Source organism: Ranitomeya variabilis, chromosome 3 (assembly GCF_051348905.1).
Source record: "Ranitomeya variabilis isolate aRanVar5 chromosome 3, aRanVar5.hap1, whole genome shotgun sequence".
NCBI lineage: Eukaryota > Metazoa > Chordata > Amphibia > Anura > Dendrobatidae > Ranitomeya > Ranitomeya variabilis.
The window spans coordinates 448,680,856-448,700,091 of record NC_135234.1 but is presented as its reverse complement, the minus strand read 5'-3'; the positions used below and the strand labels follow the sequence as shown (position 1 = coordinate 448,700,091).

General features: G+C 47.7%; 1 protein-coding gene across 2 annotated transcripts in view; it reads left to right on the top strand.

The window, feature by feature from the left end:
- Positions 1-15,225: 15,225 nt before the first annotated feature.
- The window catches only part of RABEP1 (rabaptin, RAB GTPase binding effector protein 1), a 118,899-nt gene continuing 114,888 nt past the window's right edge, over positions 15,226-19,236 (top strand). The window contains exon 1 of one of the 2 annotated variants that reach the window (XM_077296512.1): positions 15,226-15,431. In XM_077296512.1, the coding sequence (XP_077152627.1) occupies positions 15,398-15,431 (34 nt within the window). In that variant the 5' untranslated portion in view covers positions 15,226-15,397. Of the gene's footprint in view, positions 15,432-15,787; positions 15,911-19,236 lie in introns of those variants that run through there. The other variant, XM_077296513.1, reaches the window with a different exon arrangement.

Here is a 19,236-nt window from a genome sequence, read left to right as displayed (position 1 = left end):
ATTCTTGTTTGTTCTGACAGGATCTCCCACTGTAGGTCTCTTGAATGAAGTTGTGCCCATAGGACCGCCGGAATTGTTGCAGTAAGCATGCCTAGGAGAGACATGGCTTCCCTCACCGAGACGTATTGGGCCACCTGTATTTGTGTTATTCTTTGTTTTATGACCTCGATTTTCCTGTCTGGAAGGATACAGATCTGTTTGATTGAATTTAATTGGATCCCCAGGAACTCCTGTATCTGGGCCGGAATCAATCTTGATTTTTTTAAGTTTATTATCCACCCTAGTTTGGTTAGTAGCTCTCGTACTGTCGTAACTGCTTTTATGCAATCTTCTTGATTGTCTGCTATCAAGAGGAAATCGTCTAAATAGGGCACTAGCAGAATGTTTTCTCTCCTTACGAAGGATGCTACTTCCGAAATTATTTTTGTAAAAATACGAGGAGCTACCGATACCCCAAAGGGGAGACATTGGAATTGTAGATGGGTGTAGACCTGCCCCAGCTGCACAACCAACCTCAGGAATTGTTGATGCTCTCTGCTGATTGGCACATGATAATAGGCATCGGTAAGGTCTATCACTGCCATATAACATCCTGGATACAGCAGTTTTACCGCCGTTCTCAGAGTCTCCATTTTGAATTTTTCTACTCGGATGAATTTGTTTAATTCTTTTAGATTGAAAATAGTTCTTAAAGATCCATCCGGTTTTGGAGTGAGGAAAAGGGTGCTGTAAAATCCCCTTCCTATTTCCTGTGAAGGTACTCTTACCAGGACTTTCTTGTCTAGAAGAAGACGAACTTCTTTTTCGAGAACTAACTGGTTCTTTTTGGCCACACGAGTAACTTTTATTCGGTGGGGAGGAAGGGAGATGAAATTTAACCGTAGACCGTCTGATAACAAGTTGATTATCCATTGGGACGGCTGTAAGGTTACCCACTGATGGACAAAAAACCGTAACCTTCCTCCCACCTGGAATATGGCGTCATTGTTTAGGATCTGGTTTTGGGGGTTTATTGAAAAGAAAACCTCTTTCTCTTTTCTCACCCCAGGGTTTCCCCCGTGTGGTTCTATCCGTTGGGCGGCCTCGGCCCCTACCTGATCCTCGAAAGGACCGACGATTGTCATACCAACGTCGTCTAAAGAAGGGAGGTGGAGGGAAGTGTTTTTTCTTGTCCGCCGCTTTTTCTAAAATCTCATCTAAAGCGCTGCCGAATAGATATTGACCCTCACAGGGGACTGCACAGAGCTTCACTTTGGATTGGAAATCAGCATTCCAGTTCTTTAACCATAACGCCCTTCTTCCTGAATTTGAAAGGGCACTAGCCTGGGCAGCAAACCGCACAGAATCAATGGCAGCGTCCGCCAGGAATCCCGCTGCATTTTGAAGTGGAGGGATGACTTCTAGAAGTCTGTCTCTTGGACATTTGTTTTTTATTTGGTCGCTAAGTTCCTCCAGCCATTTAACCATGGCACGGGCAGTACAAGTAGCCGCTACTCCAGGTTTAAACGCCCAAGTTGAGGCCTCCCAGGTTGATTTTAGAAAGGCATCCGCCTTTTTATCTAGGGGGTCTTTTAGGGCCCCCATGTCCTCGAAGGGAAGTGCTATGCCCCTGGAGGTACTTGCGATAGCCGCGTCCAACTTAGGCGCCTTTTCCCATTTCTCGCAAATTTCCTCACTAAAGGGATATTTACGTTTTAAGGCCTGGGGAACTGAAATCTTTTTATTCGTTTTTTTCCATTCTTTTTTAATGAGATTTAGAATGTTATCATGAAACGGGAAAACTTTCCGTTTCTTATCCTCCAAATTACTGAACATAGAGTCCTGAACTGTTTGCTTCTCTTTTGGCGTCTCAACCCCCAGGGTGGACCTGACCAGTTTTAGCAACTTCCCCACATCTTCTGATAACACATAAGGCCGGCCACACTCTTCATCTGAAGAGTCCAGGTCCGAACCCTCGTCGGGCGGAAGTTCACCCTCGGATTCTACGTCAGATGCCTGGGCAGACGTAGGGAATGGGTTTACGGAGCTCTGCAATCCATGATGTTTTAACTGCTCCTTTACAGTGCTTTGTACTTCGCTTCTAACAATATCTTTTATATTCTGAAGCAAAGATGAAGACTCTTCAGACACAGTTTTTTCTATGCATGAGCGGCACATACGCTTTTCATACGTTTTGGGGAGGCTTCTATCACAGAGTGCACATACTTTATGCTTTTGTTTAGAGGTGACTTTTTTTCCCTGCATATATACAAAAAACACAGTGTCACTGACATGTTTTTTGCCTTACAAAGGCACTCACCCACCGGACCCTTAGTACCACGACAGGCTGTGGGATTTCAGCTGGGATCGTCGATTCCTTCAGATCTGCCATCCTGCAGGAGACTGTTCCCAGCGCCTGCTTGCCGCCTTGCACTTTTAAATATGGCGGGCAGGAAGCGGTGTGTGCGTCTCTGAACTTTCTCCCCCCCGGGGAGTGTCAGCACACCGCTTCTTCAGCGTGTAGCGTCACTTCCGGTTCAATCCCGGAAGTTCCCCCATTCAGTCGGCGCCAGCGTCGTGATGGGTACGCTCACTTTTCTCCCTCGGCCCAGCCTCCGGCCAGGAGCGGACGCCGGGGAGTCCCCAGTGGGAAAGACGCAACTGCAGCTCCAGGTATGGAGGCGACGCGCACACGCCGCCACTGCTGCTCCCACCGCGGACCTCGGTCAGAGACCGGCAAAGCAAGGGAGACCTCTCCCCATGCAGCACCGCAGGTTCCCCGCAAGAACAGGAAACCAAACTGAGGAGAGAGGTGCCGCCCCCATCTTTTATCTCCTATGCAGGTTTCCTGTTCTTGGGGGCGGGACCATCTCTCATGTACCGGTGCTGTCATGGGGAAGGGAAAATATAGGTATAGTACAATGCCAGATTTCACTTCTTACATGAGTGATAGCTATTGTAAATTCTACAATACCATACAGCAGAAGGGCTTTACATAAGTCAACCCCTTATATGCCAATTATGCGAGAGCGATGCGCGAGCCTTGCAATGCATCACCCGAAACGTCCATATTTCTAAGCAGCTGCACACTCCTGTCCAAAGAACGGGCAGCTGTGCAGGGTGAAGTAATGCGAGGCTCTCGCAAGTGGAACTCCGAGTCCGACCTAATATATAGTAATGATTGGTCACTTACTAATCCACATGTGTGTTCTGGAAAATAAGTTCTGATAGTGGCGCTTCTGCACTGTGTCACTCTTGGAGTAGGTGACATGTAGATCAGGGGTGTCAAACTGCATTCCTCAAGGGCTGCAAACAGGTCATGTTTTCAGGATTTCCTTGTATTGCACAGGTGATCAATTAATCACCTGCACAGAATGATTCCAGCACCTTGTGCAATGAGAAGGAAATCTTGAAAACACGCATGGTTTGAGGCCCTCGAGGAATGCAGTTTGACACCCCTGATGTAGATCCTGTGCTTTAGCAGATGGCTAACTCTAGTGATCTAAGGTCCACAGGTCTCAGGGTATCAGTACCTGTAATATTAGAGGCAAGTCAACATTATAGAATACTTTGGGGTTTTCATTGGCTGTAAGCCATAATCATCTACATTAACAGAAATAAACGCTTGAAATAGATCACTATGTTTATAATGACTGTATAATATGGAGTTTCATTTTTTGTATTGAGGAACTGAAATAAATTAACTTTGATGATATTCTAATTTTGTGAGCAGCACCTGTATGCATACAACTTGATGAATAGGCCGCATTTTGTTTGTTTAGTATAATACACCCCATAGTCCTCCATATATTATAATGTTCACCACAGTCCCCCATATAGTATAATACACTCTTCAGTCCTCCATATAGTATAATACACTCCTCAGTCCTCCATATAGTATAATACACTCCTCAGTCCTCCCTATAGTATAATACACTCCTCCATATAGTATAATACACTCCTCATAGTTCTCATATATTAAAATACACTGCTCAGTACTCTATATAGTATAATACACTCCTCATAGTGCTCCATATAGTATAATGCACAGCCAGTCATCCATGTCGTACAATTCACTTTCCATAGTATAATGCACCCCATAGTCCTCCATATATTATAATGTTCACCACAGTCCTCCATATAGTATAATACACTCCTCATAGTCCTCCATATAGTATAATGCACCGCCATAGTCATCCATGTAGTACAATTCACTTCCCATAGTATAATGCACCCCATAGTTCTTCATATAGTATAATGTATTCCCCATAGCCCTCGATACAGTATAAAGCAGCCCACATATAGTATAATGCTGCCACCTCACAGAGTATAATGCAGCCACCCCACAGAATATATTGCAGCCCCGAGTATAATGTAACCCCCAGAGAATATAATGCAGCCCCCTCATATAGTATAGTGCAACCCCTGCATATATAATATATGGTAGCCCCCTCAGAGTATAATGCAGCCCCCCATAGAATATAATGTAGCCCCTCCATAGAATACAATGCAGCCCTCCTCATGTAGTATAATGCAGCCCCCCATAGAATATAATGTAGCCCCTCATAGAGTATGATGCAATCATCCCTCATAGAATATAATAAATTTAATACATAGAATATAATACAGCCTACCTCCCCTTAAAATATCATGTAGCCCCATAAAAGTATGATGCAATCCTCCCTCATAGAATATAATACATCCCCATAGAATATAATATAGCCCACCAGAGAATATAATACAGCCCCCATAGAATGTAATACAGACCCCCATAGAATATAATACAGCACAGCCCCCATAGAATATAATACAACACCCCATAGAATATAATGCAGCACCCCATAGAACATAATACAGCCCCCATAAAATGTAATGTAATACAGCCCCTCCATAGAATATAATGTAATACAGCCCCCCATAGAATATAATACAGCCCCCCATAGAATATAACACAACCCCCCATAGAATATAATACAGCACAGCACCCCATAGAATATAATACAACCCCCATAGAATATAATTTAGCCCCCTGGAGAATGGCCCCACAATCCAGTTATCACTCATTGATAGATTTAAAAAAAATCCACAGTTCTCACCTCTCCTTGTGCCTCGCGCTGTTCCTGTCCCGGCTCGGGTCTCAGCGGCTGCAGTCTGCCTGTGACACAGCAGGTACGCGATATGATTTCATCGCCCACCCGCAGTGTCAGAGGCAGAGGGGAATGACAGGAGAGGGAGCGTCATCTGACACTCTCTCTCTCCATATACTGTATGTATAAGTATATGTGCATATCTATGAGTACTTGTCATGTATGGTCCTAGTTGTATACACTTCATTGTTTAGGTACAAACAAACATAATATATAAGAAAGTACATAGTAAATAATAGAACAAAAAGATAATCTTATCAACATAGGACCAATATTTACATATTACATATAGATATGTCTTTTCTCCCATTTTTTATTCTGTTATCTATTGAAAGGAGGTAAAAAAAAAAATGTCTACATTTTTTTTCAAAAGTTTTTTTCCCCTTATGTAAAAGTTTTTTTTGTTTGCTTTTTTTCAACCCTCTTTTTTTTTTCATAGAAGGTCATTTATTGGGATACATTTTAGAATTCATATGGTAATTTACAGTAATTAGATTGACATGTTTCCTATAAATAGGTCCATTATTATTATTTTTTTATACATTTTATATGTCGTATATATATATATATATATATATATATATATATATATATATATATATATATATATATATATATATAATTTTTTTTTTTTTTCTTAAGAACATGTAGGATGAATCACTCCTCTTCCTCTTGTCTCCTCTCCCTCTCTCACACTGGGAAAGGGCTATATAAGAAGGATAAAATTAATTTTTTTCCATACACCTGAAGAAGGCTGCAAACAGCCAAAACGTGTTGTGTATTTTGTTTTTATCAGTTTGAATAAAATATTTTTTTTACCTACAAGCAACTTGAAATTTTTGCACCTTGATTTCTCTCGATGGCAAAGACAGCGCCATTCCCTGGTCCTCCTGCCTGGCAAACATTTAAAGCTACAAGTTGACTAGTGTAGACATGTAATGTCTTCCATGCAGTAGTAGCATCCCCCATTGTGACACCTATACAATGAAATGTCTCACACTCTAACCCCAATATAGCAATAATGTCCCTCGTAGTGACCTTGATATAGTAATAATGGCCCTCATTCTGGCCCTAATATTGTAGCAATGTCAAAATCTGTGGCCATCATGCAAAAGAATAGCCCTAATTCTGGCCCCACCCAGTATAATGCTCTGTGGTCTTCCATATAGTATAATGTCCCTCTCAATGATCCCCATACAATATAATGTCCTCCATTCTAGCCCCAATACAGTTAATTATCCTCAATTCTAGCCCCCATACAATGTAATGTCACCCATTCAGTATAATATCCCCTATTACGGCCCCAATACAATAATAATGTCTCCTATTCTAGTTATTATGTTCCCCATTCTGGTCTTCATACCGTATAATGTCGCCGATTTAGTCTGCATATAGATGTCCCTCTTCTATGGCCCCACAGTATAATACTTTGGTATAATCTCCCGTATTTGGGCCCCAATATAGTAATAAAGTCACCCATTCTGGTCCCAATGTAGTAATACTGTTTCCCATTCTAGCAATAAAATAGTAATAATGTCCGCCATGCAGTAGAATTTCCACCACTCTTGCCACAATATAGTAACAATTTGCCTATTGTGGTCAGCATATAGCATAATACCCATTATTGTGGCCTACATACATTATATTGTCTCCTTTCTGGCCCCAATATGGCAATAATGTCCTAAAATTGTATGCTCAAATTAGTAGTAACGTCTCTTATTCTGGTCCTAATACAGTAGTAATGTCCCTTATTCAGCCCTTTGCGCAATCATATAAAGACAAAAATGAACACAAGAACCAAAAATGATAAACAATTAATGAAACTGTTATTAATATATCAAAATTTACATGCAAATAGAAATGCCAAAAAGTGGGAAACCACAAGGTGGCGCCATAGTCCCATACATTAGACAAGGAGAATTAAGATTGTGTGGAGGAACAGAGAAGGGGTAGAGTATATGTAAACTAGGGCTAAAAAATAAAGACAACACCTATGTAGCCCAACACACCTAGAAAATGAATGGCTCACAAAGGAGAAAAATCTTGTGAGATACCGGAAGAACCCCTGCAAAAGATCCTAGGCAAGACACTCTAAGAGAAAATGACTAAGGAAGTACCTAAAGTTAAGACGTGGCGCACACCAAACACCCCGACGTACGTTTCGGCGAATAACCTCCTTCCTGGGGTGATATCACAATAGCACACGCACAGCTATTTAAATCATCAATACACCAATCACCGTACACACACACACCAGATCTTTAATTAACCAAGATAATGTAGGAAGGTCCTATATTTTGATTCATGCCTCCATAATGTCCTCACACTAATGGTAAATTATAATCAATCCAATGTCCTGACAACATCCACAATTATGACCTGCCAGGGGCCCAAACCTGTTTTTTATCCACAGCAGCGCATGTCACCTCGCCAATCCGGGTGGGAGCACCATGGGACTGCGTCAAAGGCAGCACCCCAGCCACAAGACCTAGGAAACATCAACCACATGAGTCACGTGAGCATGAGTCATGTGACCGGGGCACCACCCTGAAGACACGCCCCGAGATACACGCACCAAGACTGGCAAGGTGCGTGCGCAGAGGATTGAGAGGCAGGGTAAGTATTTAAAAGAGAAAAAAGGAGGAGGGGGGGATTTTTGGGCAAGGGCATATGGTGCAGTAAACTACTGCCTTTGTGGAGCACGTGATGGATTGAGTGATTTTAAACTCATCGAGACCATCAAAGGAACTAAAGGTACTTGATCGTTCAATGTTGGGCACACCATACATTTCCCACATGGATCAAACAATTATGTAGTGGGCATCACAAGAAGGATTAACCTCCGCCCTGATAATCTCTCTTAACCTAGCTAAACTAGGGGTTTATTCCGCTACCGTCTGCTCAATGCACGATTGGTAACACAGTCTCTTTGGTTAAGAGTCCAGCAATACTGACCTGCAAAGTGCACACTCCTTATGTTTTGATTTACACTTCTTTCCCTGTCAGAAATTGTGAGAGATAAGGGGAAGACTACATTACTGAATGAACTTTCATGAAGGTCACTTATCAGTGTGGAGCAATCGAATGGTACCAGATTATGAGGGAGACATATCTCAGCCAAAGGACCATCTCTGGAGGCTGATGAATCATCCTGGAGCTCTTCTGACTGGCTCTGCCTGCAGAATCACGTCTCTCACCAATACGGCTACCTCCGACACTGGTACGGAGTAGTCGCATAGATGAGGCTTCCGACTGAGCTGCTGCACAGGCTGATGCTGCTCTTCAGAGGCGTAGCTAAGGGTTCAGCTCAGGGGGGGCGAGCCATCCGAGTGGGCCCCTAACCCTTGATTACAACTATGGTGGCACACTTTAATCATGGGTATAGGGGGAACCTCAGCAGATGATCCTGCTGTAATCGAAAATGTATAATGGCCCCCGCATTGGCCCCCACGTTGTATCTCCCTTGGATTCTGGTCTCTGTCCCTTTCTGTGGGCTGCAAATTGCAGAAAATAAAAACAGCCAGTAAATGCGTATAGAGTCCATCATATGGGAATAGGTCCCTGAATGAATCCAGGTAACCCTAAAAGGAATACTCTTGTCTGGACAAGACCCAAAAGAGGTGAATGGAAAGAAAGAGGAAAGCAGAAGAAAGGGGGAGGTAAAATATCACACAATGAAAGAAGAAAGTGCGCCCCCCCCCCCCCCCCCGTATGTCATCTCTTCTTTTTTTCCCCTTCTCCCCATTTGCGGGCCATGTTATTCAGACTGAGTATACATATGCAGCTAAAGGTGATTGTGATTATCTATATGCACCTACTGGCTGTTCCCATTTTTATTCTATTTGGCTTTTCATCATATATATTTATACTCAACTTTATGGGGATTTTTATTGTTTATATAAATAGCATTTTCATGTTTGTTACCTTGTATTTACTGATATGAGATGACACACACTGGACTGATAGGACCCTGACCCCAGCTACAGGACCACATTACAAGAGATAGAGAGAGAGATGCTGAGAGACAGAAAGAGAGAAGACAGAGAGAAAGACAGAGAGAGCGAGACAGAGAGACAGAGAGCGATACCGAGACAGAGAGACTGACAGAGAGAGAGACTGAGAGACTAATAGAGTCACACAGAGAGACTGACAGAGAGACAGACAGAGAGCGAGACAGAGACTAACAGAGACAGAGAGAGAGACTGACAGAGACTGAGATCGAGACTGAGAGAGCAAGACAGAGAGAGAGCGAGACTGAGACAAACTGAGAGAGTGAGACAGAGACTGAGAGACAGAGAGAGACTGCCAGAGACTGAGAGAGACCGAGACTGAGAGAGACTGACACAGAGACAGAGACTCAGAGAGAGAGACTGAGACAGAAAGACACAGAGCGAGACTGAGAGAGACAGAGAGAGCGAGACCTTGACTGAGAGAGACAAAGAGACAGACTGAAGAGAGAGACTGACAGACAGAGATTGAGAGAGACTGAGAGACAGACTGTGAGAGACAGAGAGACTGACAGACTGAGAGCGAGACAGAGAGAGAGCGAGACAGAGAGCGAGACTGAGTGAGAGAGACTAAGACAGAGAAAAACTGAGAGTGAGACAAAGACTGAGCCAGAGAGAGACTGACAGAGACTGAGAGAGAGACAGAGACTGAGAGACAAACAGAGAGAGAGCGAGACAAAGACTGAAACAGAGAGAGACTGCCAGAGAGTGACGGAGAGAGACTGACAGAGACTGAGAGAGTGATTGACCCTGAGAGACTGAGAGAGAGCGAGACAGAGAGTGAGCGAGACAGACAGAGAGAGAGCGAGACAGACTGAGAGCGAGACAGACTGAGAGCGAGACAGACTGAGAGCGAGACAGACTGAGAGCGAGACAGACTGAGAGCGAGACAGACTGAGAGCGAGACAGACTGAGAGCGAGAGAGAGCGAGACTGAGAGCGAGACAGAGAGTGAGCGAGAGAGACAGACTGACAGAGAGCGAGACAGACTGAGAGAGAGCGAGACAGAGTAAGCGAGAGAGTGAGCGAGACAGAGAGAGACAGACTGACAGAGAGCGAGACAGACAGAGAGAGCGAGACAGAGAGAGACAGAGTAAGCGAGACAGACAGAGAGAGAGAGTGAGACAGAGAGCGAACGAGACAGAGAGAGCGAGACAGAGCGTGCGCGAGACAGAGACAGACGGAGAGCAAGGCAGAGTGCGAGACAGAGAGAGCGAGACTGAGCGAGAGACAGAGAGCGAGACAGAGAGCAAGCGAGACAGACAGCGAGATTGAGAGAGCGAGACAGAGAGAGAGAGAGAGACTGAGAAACTGACAGAGACACAGAGAGCGAGGGAGACTGAGAGAGACTGACAGAGATAGAGCAAAAGGGATGCAAGAAACCTCAGTGACATGTCAGGAGGGGAACAGTGTCCTGCCTCCTCCTCACTACACAGTGCAGTCACCTCCAGCCCCCTGCAGCCTGAGCTCCTACGTCGTCCTATCTCCTGTCCTGCTCCTGTATGCAGGGCTCAGGGAGGGAAGAAGCAGCGTCCTGAAGTCTCTTCAGCAGACACCACACAGCCGGCAATGTGTGCATGTCTGCAGTATGCTGGAGGCAGCAGGTACAGTGCCCGGCACCCAGCGTCCCCGGGTACATGCTCCTCTACAGAACAGACCGCAGCAGAGCAGGGAGATTCTGTCCCTGCTCTACTGCAGAGCTCAACTATATTGGCGTGCACAGCAGGCTAATATAGTTAAAGGGAACCTGTCACCACGTTTTTGGAAGATGGGATAAAAATAGCGTTAAATAGGGGCAGAGGTGGGCGTTACATTAGTGTGTGTGTTATGCGTTTATTACCCACCTAAGTTGCCGAAATAACTTTGCAAAGTCTCCGTTTTCGCCTGTCAATCAGGCTGGTCATGTCGCATGGGCGTTGTCTTCCCCCAGATTTGGCGTAGTTTTCCGTTGGTGGCGTAGTGGTGTGCGCATGCCCAAAGTCCGGAATCCTCTTCCAGGGGATTTAAAATAGCGCGGTGTTCGTTATTGCATTGGTGATCGGTGGGCGCGGCCATCTTCCTTTGGCCGCGCGTGCGCAGAAGCGGCGCTCTGCTGGCCGCGGCTTCAGGAAAATGGCCGCCGCGATATCCATCTGCGCACGCGCGGCATCCCGCGGCCATTTTCCTGAAGCCGCGGCCAGCAGAGCGCCGCTTCTGCGCACGCGCGGCCAAAGGAAGATGGCCGCGCCCACCGATCACCAATGCAATAACGAACACCGCGCTATTTTAAATCCCCTGGAAGAGGATTCCGGACTTTGGGCATGCGCACACCACTACGCCACCAACGGAAAACTACGCCAAATCTGGGGGAAGACAACGCCCATGTGACCTGACCAGCCTGATTGACAGGCGAAAACGGAGACTTTGCAAAGTTATTTCGGCAACTTAGGTGGGTAATAAACGCATAACACACACACTAATGTAACGCCCACCTCTGCCCCTATTTAACGCTATTTTTATCCCATCTTCCAAAAACGTGGTGACAGGTTCCCTTTAAGGGTAGCGTAGCTCCAGGTGGGCCCCCTCTGAGCTCTGGGCCCGGGGCGACCGCACCCTCTGCCCCCCTGGTAGCTACGCTACTGCTGCTCTTCCTTGGAAAGGATCATGGGCCTGGAAGCATCGGGTCCTGGTGTCCATTTAAATGATAGGCCAACTCCCCCGAACCGGACCTCTGGAAATCCGGGTCAGCAGGTTCCTTCATGTGGTTTAGCCTCTCGGATCCAGCGGGCCATGTCCTCAGCTGACATGGCCGTGACCACTGAGTGTCCTCCAGGCCACACTCCGACCTCCGGTCGAACTATCGGCGAGAGCTCCGCCGCGCCTCCGGGGATGCTCCCAAATGAGTCATCAGGGCCCACCCTGCCACGTCACCAGGACACGCATGTCACCCAGGCACACCCCACATATACCATCAGGGCCCTGTTCTGATGTGCCACCCGGGCATGAGCGCCACCCAGGCCTGTGGCCACTGCATCGAGACACCGCCAGCAGAGCTCCAAGAGATACTGTACATACTTGCATCATCTGCGCAAACCACGATCGAGCTGGTAATCCTACCCGGATACCGCTCACCTGCTCCGCACACAACCGTGACGTCCCCCTGGACCCACTGTGGCGCTTCCAGGGACGCCGCACTGGCTGAGCCAGGGGAGCCCCACTGCCTGAACCGACCGTCCGGGGCTGGGAATGATTCCTCTGTCAAAGGTACGTCTGTAGAGGTTCAGCTGTCAAGGACAGGAAACCAAGTGATTGGTGTGAGAGGTGCGGCCCTTTTAGGTCTTCAGGTTTCCTGTCCTTGAAGGGCTGATCTCTTCTCCCATGGTGTTGTCATGGGGGACAGAATAAAAAAAATACATATATTTGGTATTGCCGCTTTCGGTATCACCCAATCTATCAATATATAACAAGAATTAATATGATTGGTAAACGGTGTAACGAGAAAAAAAACAATGGCAGAAATATGTTTTTTGGTCGCTGTAACATTGCATTGAAATGCAATAACAGGCGATCAAAACATTGTGTCTACCCCAAAAAGGTATCAATAAAAACATCAGCTCGACACGCAAGAAATAAACCCTCACTAAACATGAGATCACGAAAAATGGAGACATTTGGAAAATAGTGCGATTTTTTGGGGGACAAACTTTTGATTTTTTTTTTTTCACCACTTAAATAATAAAAAACACCTATATACGTTAGGTATCTACAAACTCGTAAAGACCTGGAAAATCATAATGGCAGGTCAGTTTTACCATTTAGTGAACATGGTAAAAAAGACAAAACAATTGTGGAATTGCACTTTTTTTTCAATTTCACCGCTCTTTGACTATTTTTCCACTTCTACAGTACATTATATAGCAAAACCAATGGTGGTGTTCAGAAGTATAAGGGTATGTGTCCACGTTCAGGATTGCATCAGGATTTGGTCAGGATTTTACATCAGTATTTGTAAGCCAAAACCAGGAGTGGGTGATAAATGCAGAAGTGGTGCATATGTTTCTGTTATACTTTTCCTCTAATTGTTCCACTCCTGGTTTTGGCTTACAAATACTGATGAAAAAGCCTGACCAAAGCCTGATGCAATCCTGAACGAGGACACATACCCTAAGGGTATGTGCACACGTAGAATGGTCCTCTGCGGATTTTTCTGCAGCGGATTTGATAAATCCGCAAGGCAAAAACACCGCGTTTTTCCTGCGGTTTTACCGCGATTCCACTGCGGTTTTCTATTATGGAGGTGTAAAACCGCTGCGGATTCCGCACAAAGAATTGACATGCTGCGGTATGCAAACTGCTGCATTTTTTTCCGCAGCATGGGCACAGCGTTTTCGGTTTCCCATAGGTTTACATTGTACTGTAAACTCATGGGAAACTTCTGCGGATCCGCAGCAAAATCCGCATCGTGTGCACATAGCCTCACTCATCCAGAAAAAAAAGCAGGTTATGGCTCTGGGAAGAAGCTGAGCAAAAAAAACAAAACACAAAAGTGGAAAAACCCATGTGGGTGAAGGGGTTAAGAGTGAATGTTTTGTCAAGGTATAGAAAAAAGATTTCTCTGATCAGCTATATTACAAAGTGACTTGTCTTCACGTGTAGTATCTATGTCTGAAATAAAAATTAAAAATATGGTTACTCTTTAAAGGGAACCTGTCCCCCCCAAAAAATCGACGGTGAGCTAAGCCCATCAGCATCAGGGGCTTATCTACAGCATTCTGTAATGCTGTAGATAAGCCCCCAATGAATCCTGAAAGATGAGAAAAAGACGTTAGATTATACTCACCTAGGGGCGGTCCGATCCGATGGGCGTCGCGGTCCGGCGCTTCCCATCTCACGCTCCGGCGTACCTTATCTGTCCTGTTGCGGATAGCAAAGTACTGCAGTGCGCAGGTGCTGGGCCTCTCTGACTTTTTCCTGCGCACTGCAGTACTTTGCTCTACCCTCAACAGGACAGATAAGGTACGCCTGCGCCGGAGCCACGGCGTGAAGACAAGAGGACACCATCGTAAGAAGATGGGAGGCCCCGGACCGCAACGCCCATCAGACCGGACCGCCGGCCCAGGTGAGTATAATATGTCTTTGTCTCATCTTTCAGGATACATCAGGGGCTTATCTGCAGCGTTACAGAATGCTGTAGATAAGCCCCTGATGCCGGTGGCCCTAGCTCACCATCGATTTTGGGGGTGACAGGTTCCCTTTAAGTGACCGAGGACACATGCAATGACTTATTACTGCATAGATTTACAAAAATAATTTGCAATAAAATCTGTTACATTTCTCTACACAAACACCATTGTTTTAATGTCACTGTAAGCAGGAGCTCCAGGTAATGGCAGCGGCTCCTGCCAGCAGGGGCTTCCCCCAGCAGAGGCTCCTCACAGCAGGGGCCCCCGGCAGCAGAGGCCCCCGGCAGCAGAGGCTCCTCACAGCAGGGGCCCCCTGCAGCAGAGGCTCCTCACAGCAGGGGCCCCCGGCAGCAGAGGCTCCTCACAGCAGGGGCCCCCGGCAGCAGAGGCTCCTCACAGCAGGGACCCCCGGCAGCAGAGGCTCCTCACAGCAGGGGCCCCCGGCAGCAGAGGCTCCTCACAGCAGGGGCCCCCGGCAGCAGAGGCTCCTCACAGCAGGGGCCCCCGGCAGCAGAGGCTCCTCACAGCAGGGGCCCCCGGCAGCAGAGGCTCCTCACAGCAGGGGCCCCCGGCAGCAGAGGCCCCCGGCAGCAGAGGCTCCTCACAGCAGGGGCCCCCTGCAGCAGAGGCTCCTCACAGCAGGGGCCCCCTGCAGCAGAGGCTCCTCACAGCAGGGGCCCCCGGCAGCAGAGGCTCCTCACAGCAGGGGCCCCCTGCAGCAGAGGCTCCTCACAGCAGGGGCCCCCGGCAGCAGAGGCTCCTCACAGCAGGGGCCCCCGGCAGCAGAGGCTCCTCACAGCAGGGGCCCCCGGCAGCAGAGGCTCCTCACAGCAGGGGCCCCCGGCAGCAGAGGCTCCTCACAGCAGGGGCCCCCGGCAGCAGAGGCTCCTCACAGCTGTCTAGACAGGAGCCGCTATCACGCTCAGCTGCCAGACAGCAACATGGTCTCCCAGAAGCGCTGAGCTCTGAGAGTAACGTCACGTCCAGTGACGTCAGCGCGCCGGCTGTCACGCTGTCAGGATGACGCGGTTCTGGAGGATGCCCAGGCCGAGCTCTGAACTAAACGTTTCCCGACAGTGAGAGCGACCGGCTCGGCGGTCAGGATGGCGGAACCGGGTCGCGTTCCTCCCACGGACGGTGAGTGCTTGTGAGGAGCCGGGGAATGCCGGGCTGTCCGGTGGCGGCTTTGGTGGGAGCCCTGTACCGGCTGGGAGCAGACACATGTCATGTAGTGGGTGACGCTGCTGGTTAGCTGGGTGGGAGCTGCCGGTGTTGTTGTCCCGGCCCCCTCCTGCTATAGGGTTACCGAGTCATCACCCGGCTATTGGTCACCGGGACCCCAGAGCTGCAGACCCCATCCCTGCCATTACACAGTGCAGGGGCAGTGTCCGTGAGCTCAGGTGTGTGCTCGTCAGGTGTGTGCTCGTCAGGTGTGTGCTCGTCAGGTGTGTGCTCGTCAGGTGTGTGCTCGTCAGGTGTGTGCTCGTCAGGTGTGTGCTCGGTCACTACAGCCCCAGGACCCTCTTACAGCAGAGCAGGTGCCAGCGCCAGAAACACTAATAGAGCAGCGCAAAGCCTCCCACCCCAGCAGCAGGGAAATCGGATCTTGGCTCCAGGTCTGGATTGTGTCCTTAGAATCAATACTTCCTATTCTGGGATGTTACTTTCTGCAGCCTTTCAGGCCTGATGGTGTATGTTCCTCTGCCCCCTCATACTATGTTTAGGCAGGTGAATGTAAGGGTCTCCTGGGTGGGCTCAGCCTGTCTCATTGTGCCCTAGCTGGTCTAAATAACAGGAAATAGGCGTTAGGCATGAAAAACCGTAAAGTGACACAAACCCACTGATTATTGGATGGGTGAATGTACACCGCAGATTTCTGACCTATTAATCTGAATGAGGCTGAGGGCACATTCAGAAGTCCGTTCACATCGGAGCGAGATCGGACCACAGTGCAAGGACTGGCTGCAGGGCTTTCTAACTGAGCATAACAGCTTCACTTATTTCTATGAGGCTGTCATGCTCAGGCCGGGAGCTCCGCAGCCAGGCCGTGCATTGCTATCCGATCTCTGATTGATGTGTACGGACGTCTGAAATCGCCCTTGCCCTTACAGAAATCCTTGCGCATGCTGAAGAAGAGCCACAACTGCAGCTGTGTTTATAATGAGACCAAGCTTAGCTCTGCTGTACTGTTATAATCCTACATGGCTCTGCTATGAGAGCAGCCATTACATCTCACACTGGTAACATCCCCTTTTATTTAAAGGGCCACTGTCACCCCCTCCAGCCGTTATAAACTAAAAGAGCCACCTTGTGCAGCAGTAATGGTGCAGTCTAACAAGGTGGCTCTTTTAGTTTTTGATTCAGTTATTCCCTCAATAAAGCGTTTTAAAATTTGCCCTAAATACCTGTCCTTAGACCTGGAGGCGGTCCGAAGCCTCCTCTGTGAATCTCCCAACGGCCGTCACTCTTCTCTTCTGGGGATGTGGTCGCCGCCCCCTGAGCGCTGTTTCTTCTTAAATCCGGCGCCTGCGCTGTGCGTGCCTGCCTGGGGCAGGCGCAGTCTTCATTGTCCGTCATAGGTCAGATGCAGGGTGCCTGACTGCGCCTGTGCGGGCAGTGCGGCCACCCTGTTGCTGAATCCCCGCCCCGCACTGTGTTATTCATTATGCACAGTGCGGGGCTGGGGTTCCTGGGCATGCGCACTGCGCTGTTCAGACGCTCCCCCAGCTCAGACGCTCCCCCGCCTTCCAGCGTTGTTATTTGCGGCTGCTTCATTCCAAACGCTGGCAAGGAAACCTGTATATTACGGTAACGCTGGAAGGCGGCGGACCGTCTGAACAGCGCAGTGCGCATGCCCAGGAACCCCAGCCCCGCACTGTGCATAATGAATAACACAGTGCGGGGATTCAGCAACAGGGTGGCCGCACTGCCCGCACAGGCGCAGTCAGGCACCCTGCATCTGAGCTATGGCGGACAATGAACACTGCGCCTGCCCCAGGCAGGCACGCACAGCGCAGGCGCCGGATTTAAGAAGAAACCGCGCGAAGGGGGCGGCGACCACATCCCCAGAAGAGAAGAGTGACGGCCATTGGCAGATTCACAGAGGAGGCTTTGGACCTGCCTCCAGGTCTACAGACAGGTAGTTAGGGCAAATTTTAAAACGCTTTATTGAGGGAATAACGGAATCAAAAACTAAAAGAGCCACCTTGTTAGACTGCAGCATTACTGCTGCACAAGGTGGCTCTTTTAGTTTATAATGGCTGGAGGGGGTGACAGTGGCCCTTTAAAATAAGCTCTAAAGACAGATTCTTGGGGAGATCATTGTCCAACCCTTAATTAGATCTTAAGAGCTAATTAGCATGTTAAAAACATGGATTTCTATGGAATAAGACATCGGATTGTAGATAGCAAGGTATGGCATTATTCCTCTTCCTATGACCTACATGCCCATATAGACTGCTTCTTTAAGGTTAGCATTGTTTTCAGTCCAATTAAAAAGTGAGGGAGCTGATAAGTTCAAGTGTATTCAGTTTTCACCCACCCCGCCTGATAGACAGCTGCAGCTTGTACAGACCAGTGTGAGATCTGAGCATCAGGGGTTTGGAGTTGGAGTCAGTATAAAACGCACCAACTCCGACAATATATGACACATTGGGTGCAGTAGTTCAGTGCTGGAGGGTCTGTAATTGTTTTCATAAGAATTTGGGAAAGTTATGAAATGTCCTATAAATGTCTGTTCTGTTCCTGATCTAAGCTTTTAGTGGAGATGAATCTGTGCTGCATTTTATGTACATGCTCAGTAGTGAGACAGTGCTGGGGAGTCAGTGGTTTAGGCGAGCTGAATCTGTGCTGCACTTTATGTACATGCTCAGTAGTGACACAGTGCTGTGGGGTCGGAGGTTTAGGCGAGCTGAATCTGTGCTGCACTTTTTATGTACATACTCAGTAGTGAGACAGTGCTGGGGAGTCGGAGGTTTAGGTGAGATGAATCTGTGCTGCACTTTATGTACATGCTCAGTAGTGACCAGTGCTGGGGAGTCGGAGGTTTAGGCGAGATGAATCTGTGCTGCACTTTATGTACATGCTCAGTAGTGAGGTAGTGCTGGGAATCGGAGGTTTAGGTGAGATGAATCTGTGCTGCACTTTATGTACATGCTCAGTAGTGACAGTGCTGGGGGGTCTGAGTCAGAGAAAGTGAGGAGTCTTGAGACGGTGGTTTGGCTTTCCGACTCCACATCCCTGCTTGGAAGCAGGAGGGACCCCAAAGTTGGTGGGCAGAGATTGAGGGTAAATGTTCATAGATACATGGGTCCATCAAGTTTAACCTTTCTCTATTTATTGCTAAACAGTTACAACTCACAATTTCTTGTTAGAAAACCTTTCATCCCTTTTTTAATACTGATATAATGTCTGTCATTACTTTCTCTTGTGGTCGGCATTCCACAGTCTGACTGCTCTAACTGTAAAGAACCTTTTTCTGTTTAGCCGCCTGTCGCCTTTCTTACACATATATTGATTGTCCCTTGCAAGGTCCTTGGAAGGAATAAGTAATGTGCCAGTCCTTTGTATTAACCACGCGTCTTTTTCTAAGCTAAACAAGCCTAGCTTTTCCAACCTCTCCTCATATGGGAGGCCTTCCACCCCTTGTAATAATCTAAATGCCCAGACTTTAAAGGGCCACTGTCACCCCCCCCCCCCCCAGCCGTTATAAGCTAAAAGAGCCACCTTGTGCAGCAGTAATGCTGCAGTCTAACAAGGTGGCTCTTTTAGTTTTTGATTCATTTATTACCTCAATAAAGCGTTTTAAAAATTGGCCACACATACCAGATATTGTCCCAGGAGGCGGTCCGAAGCGTCCTGTATGAATCCCCCAACTGCCGTCACTCTTCTCTTCAGGGCCGATGGTACCCGCCCCCTTCGCGTTGTTGCTTCTTAAATCCGG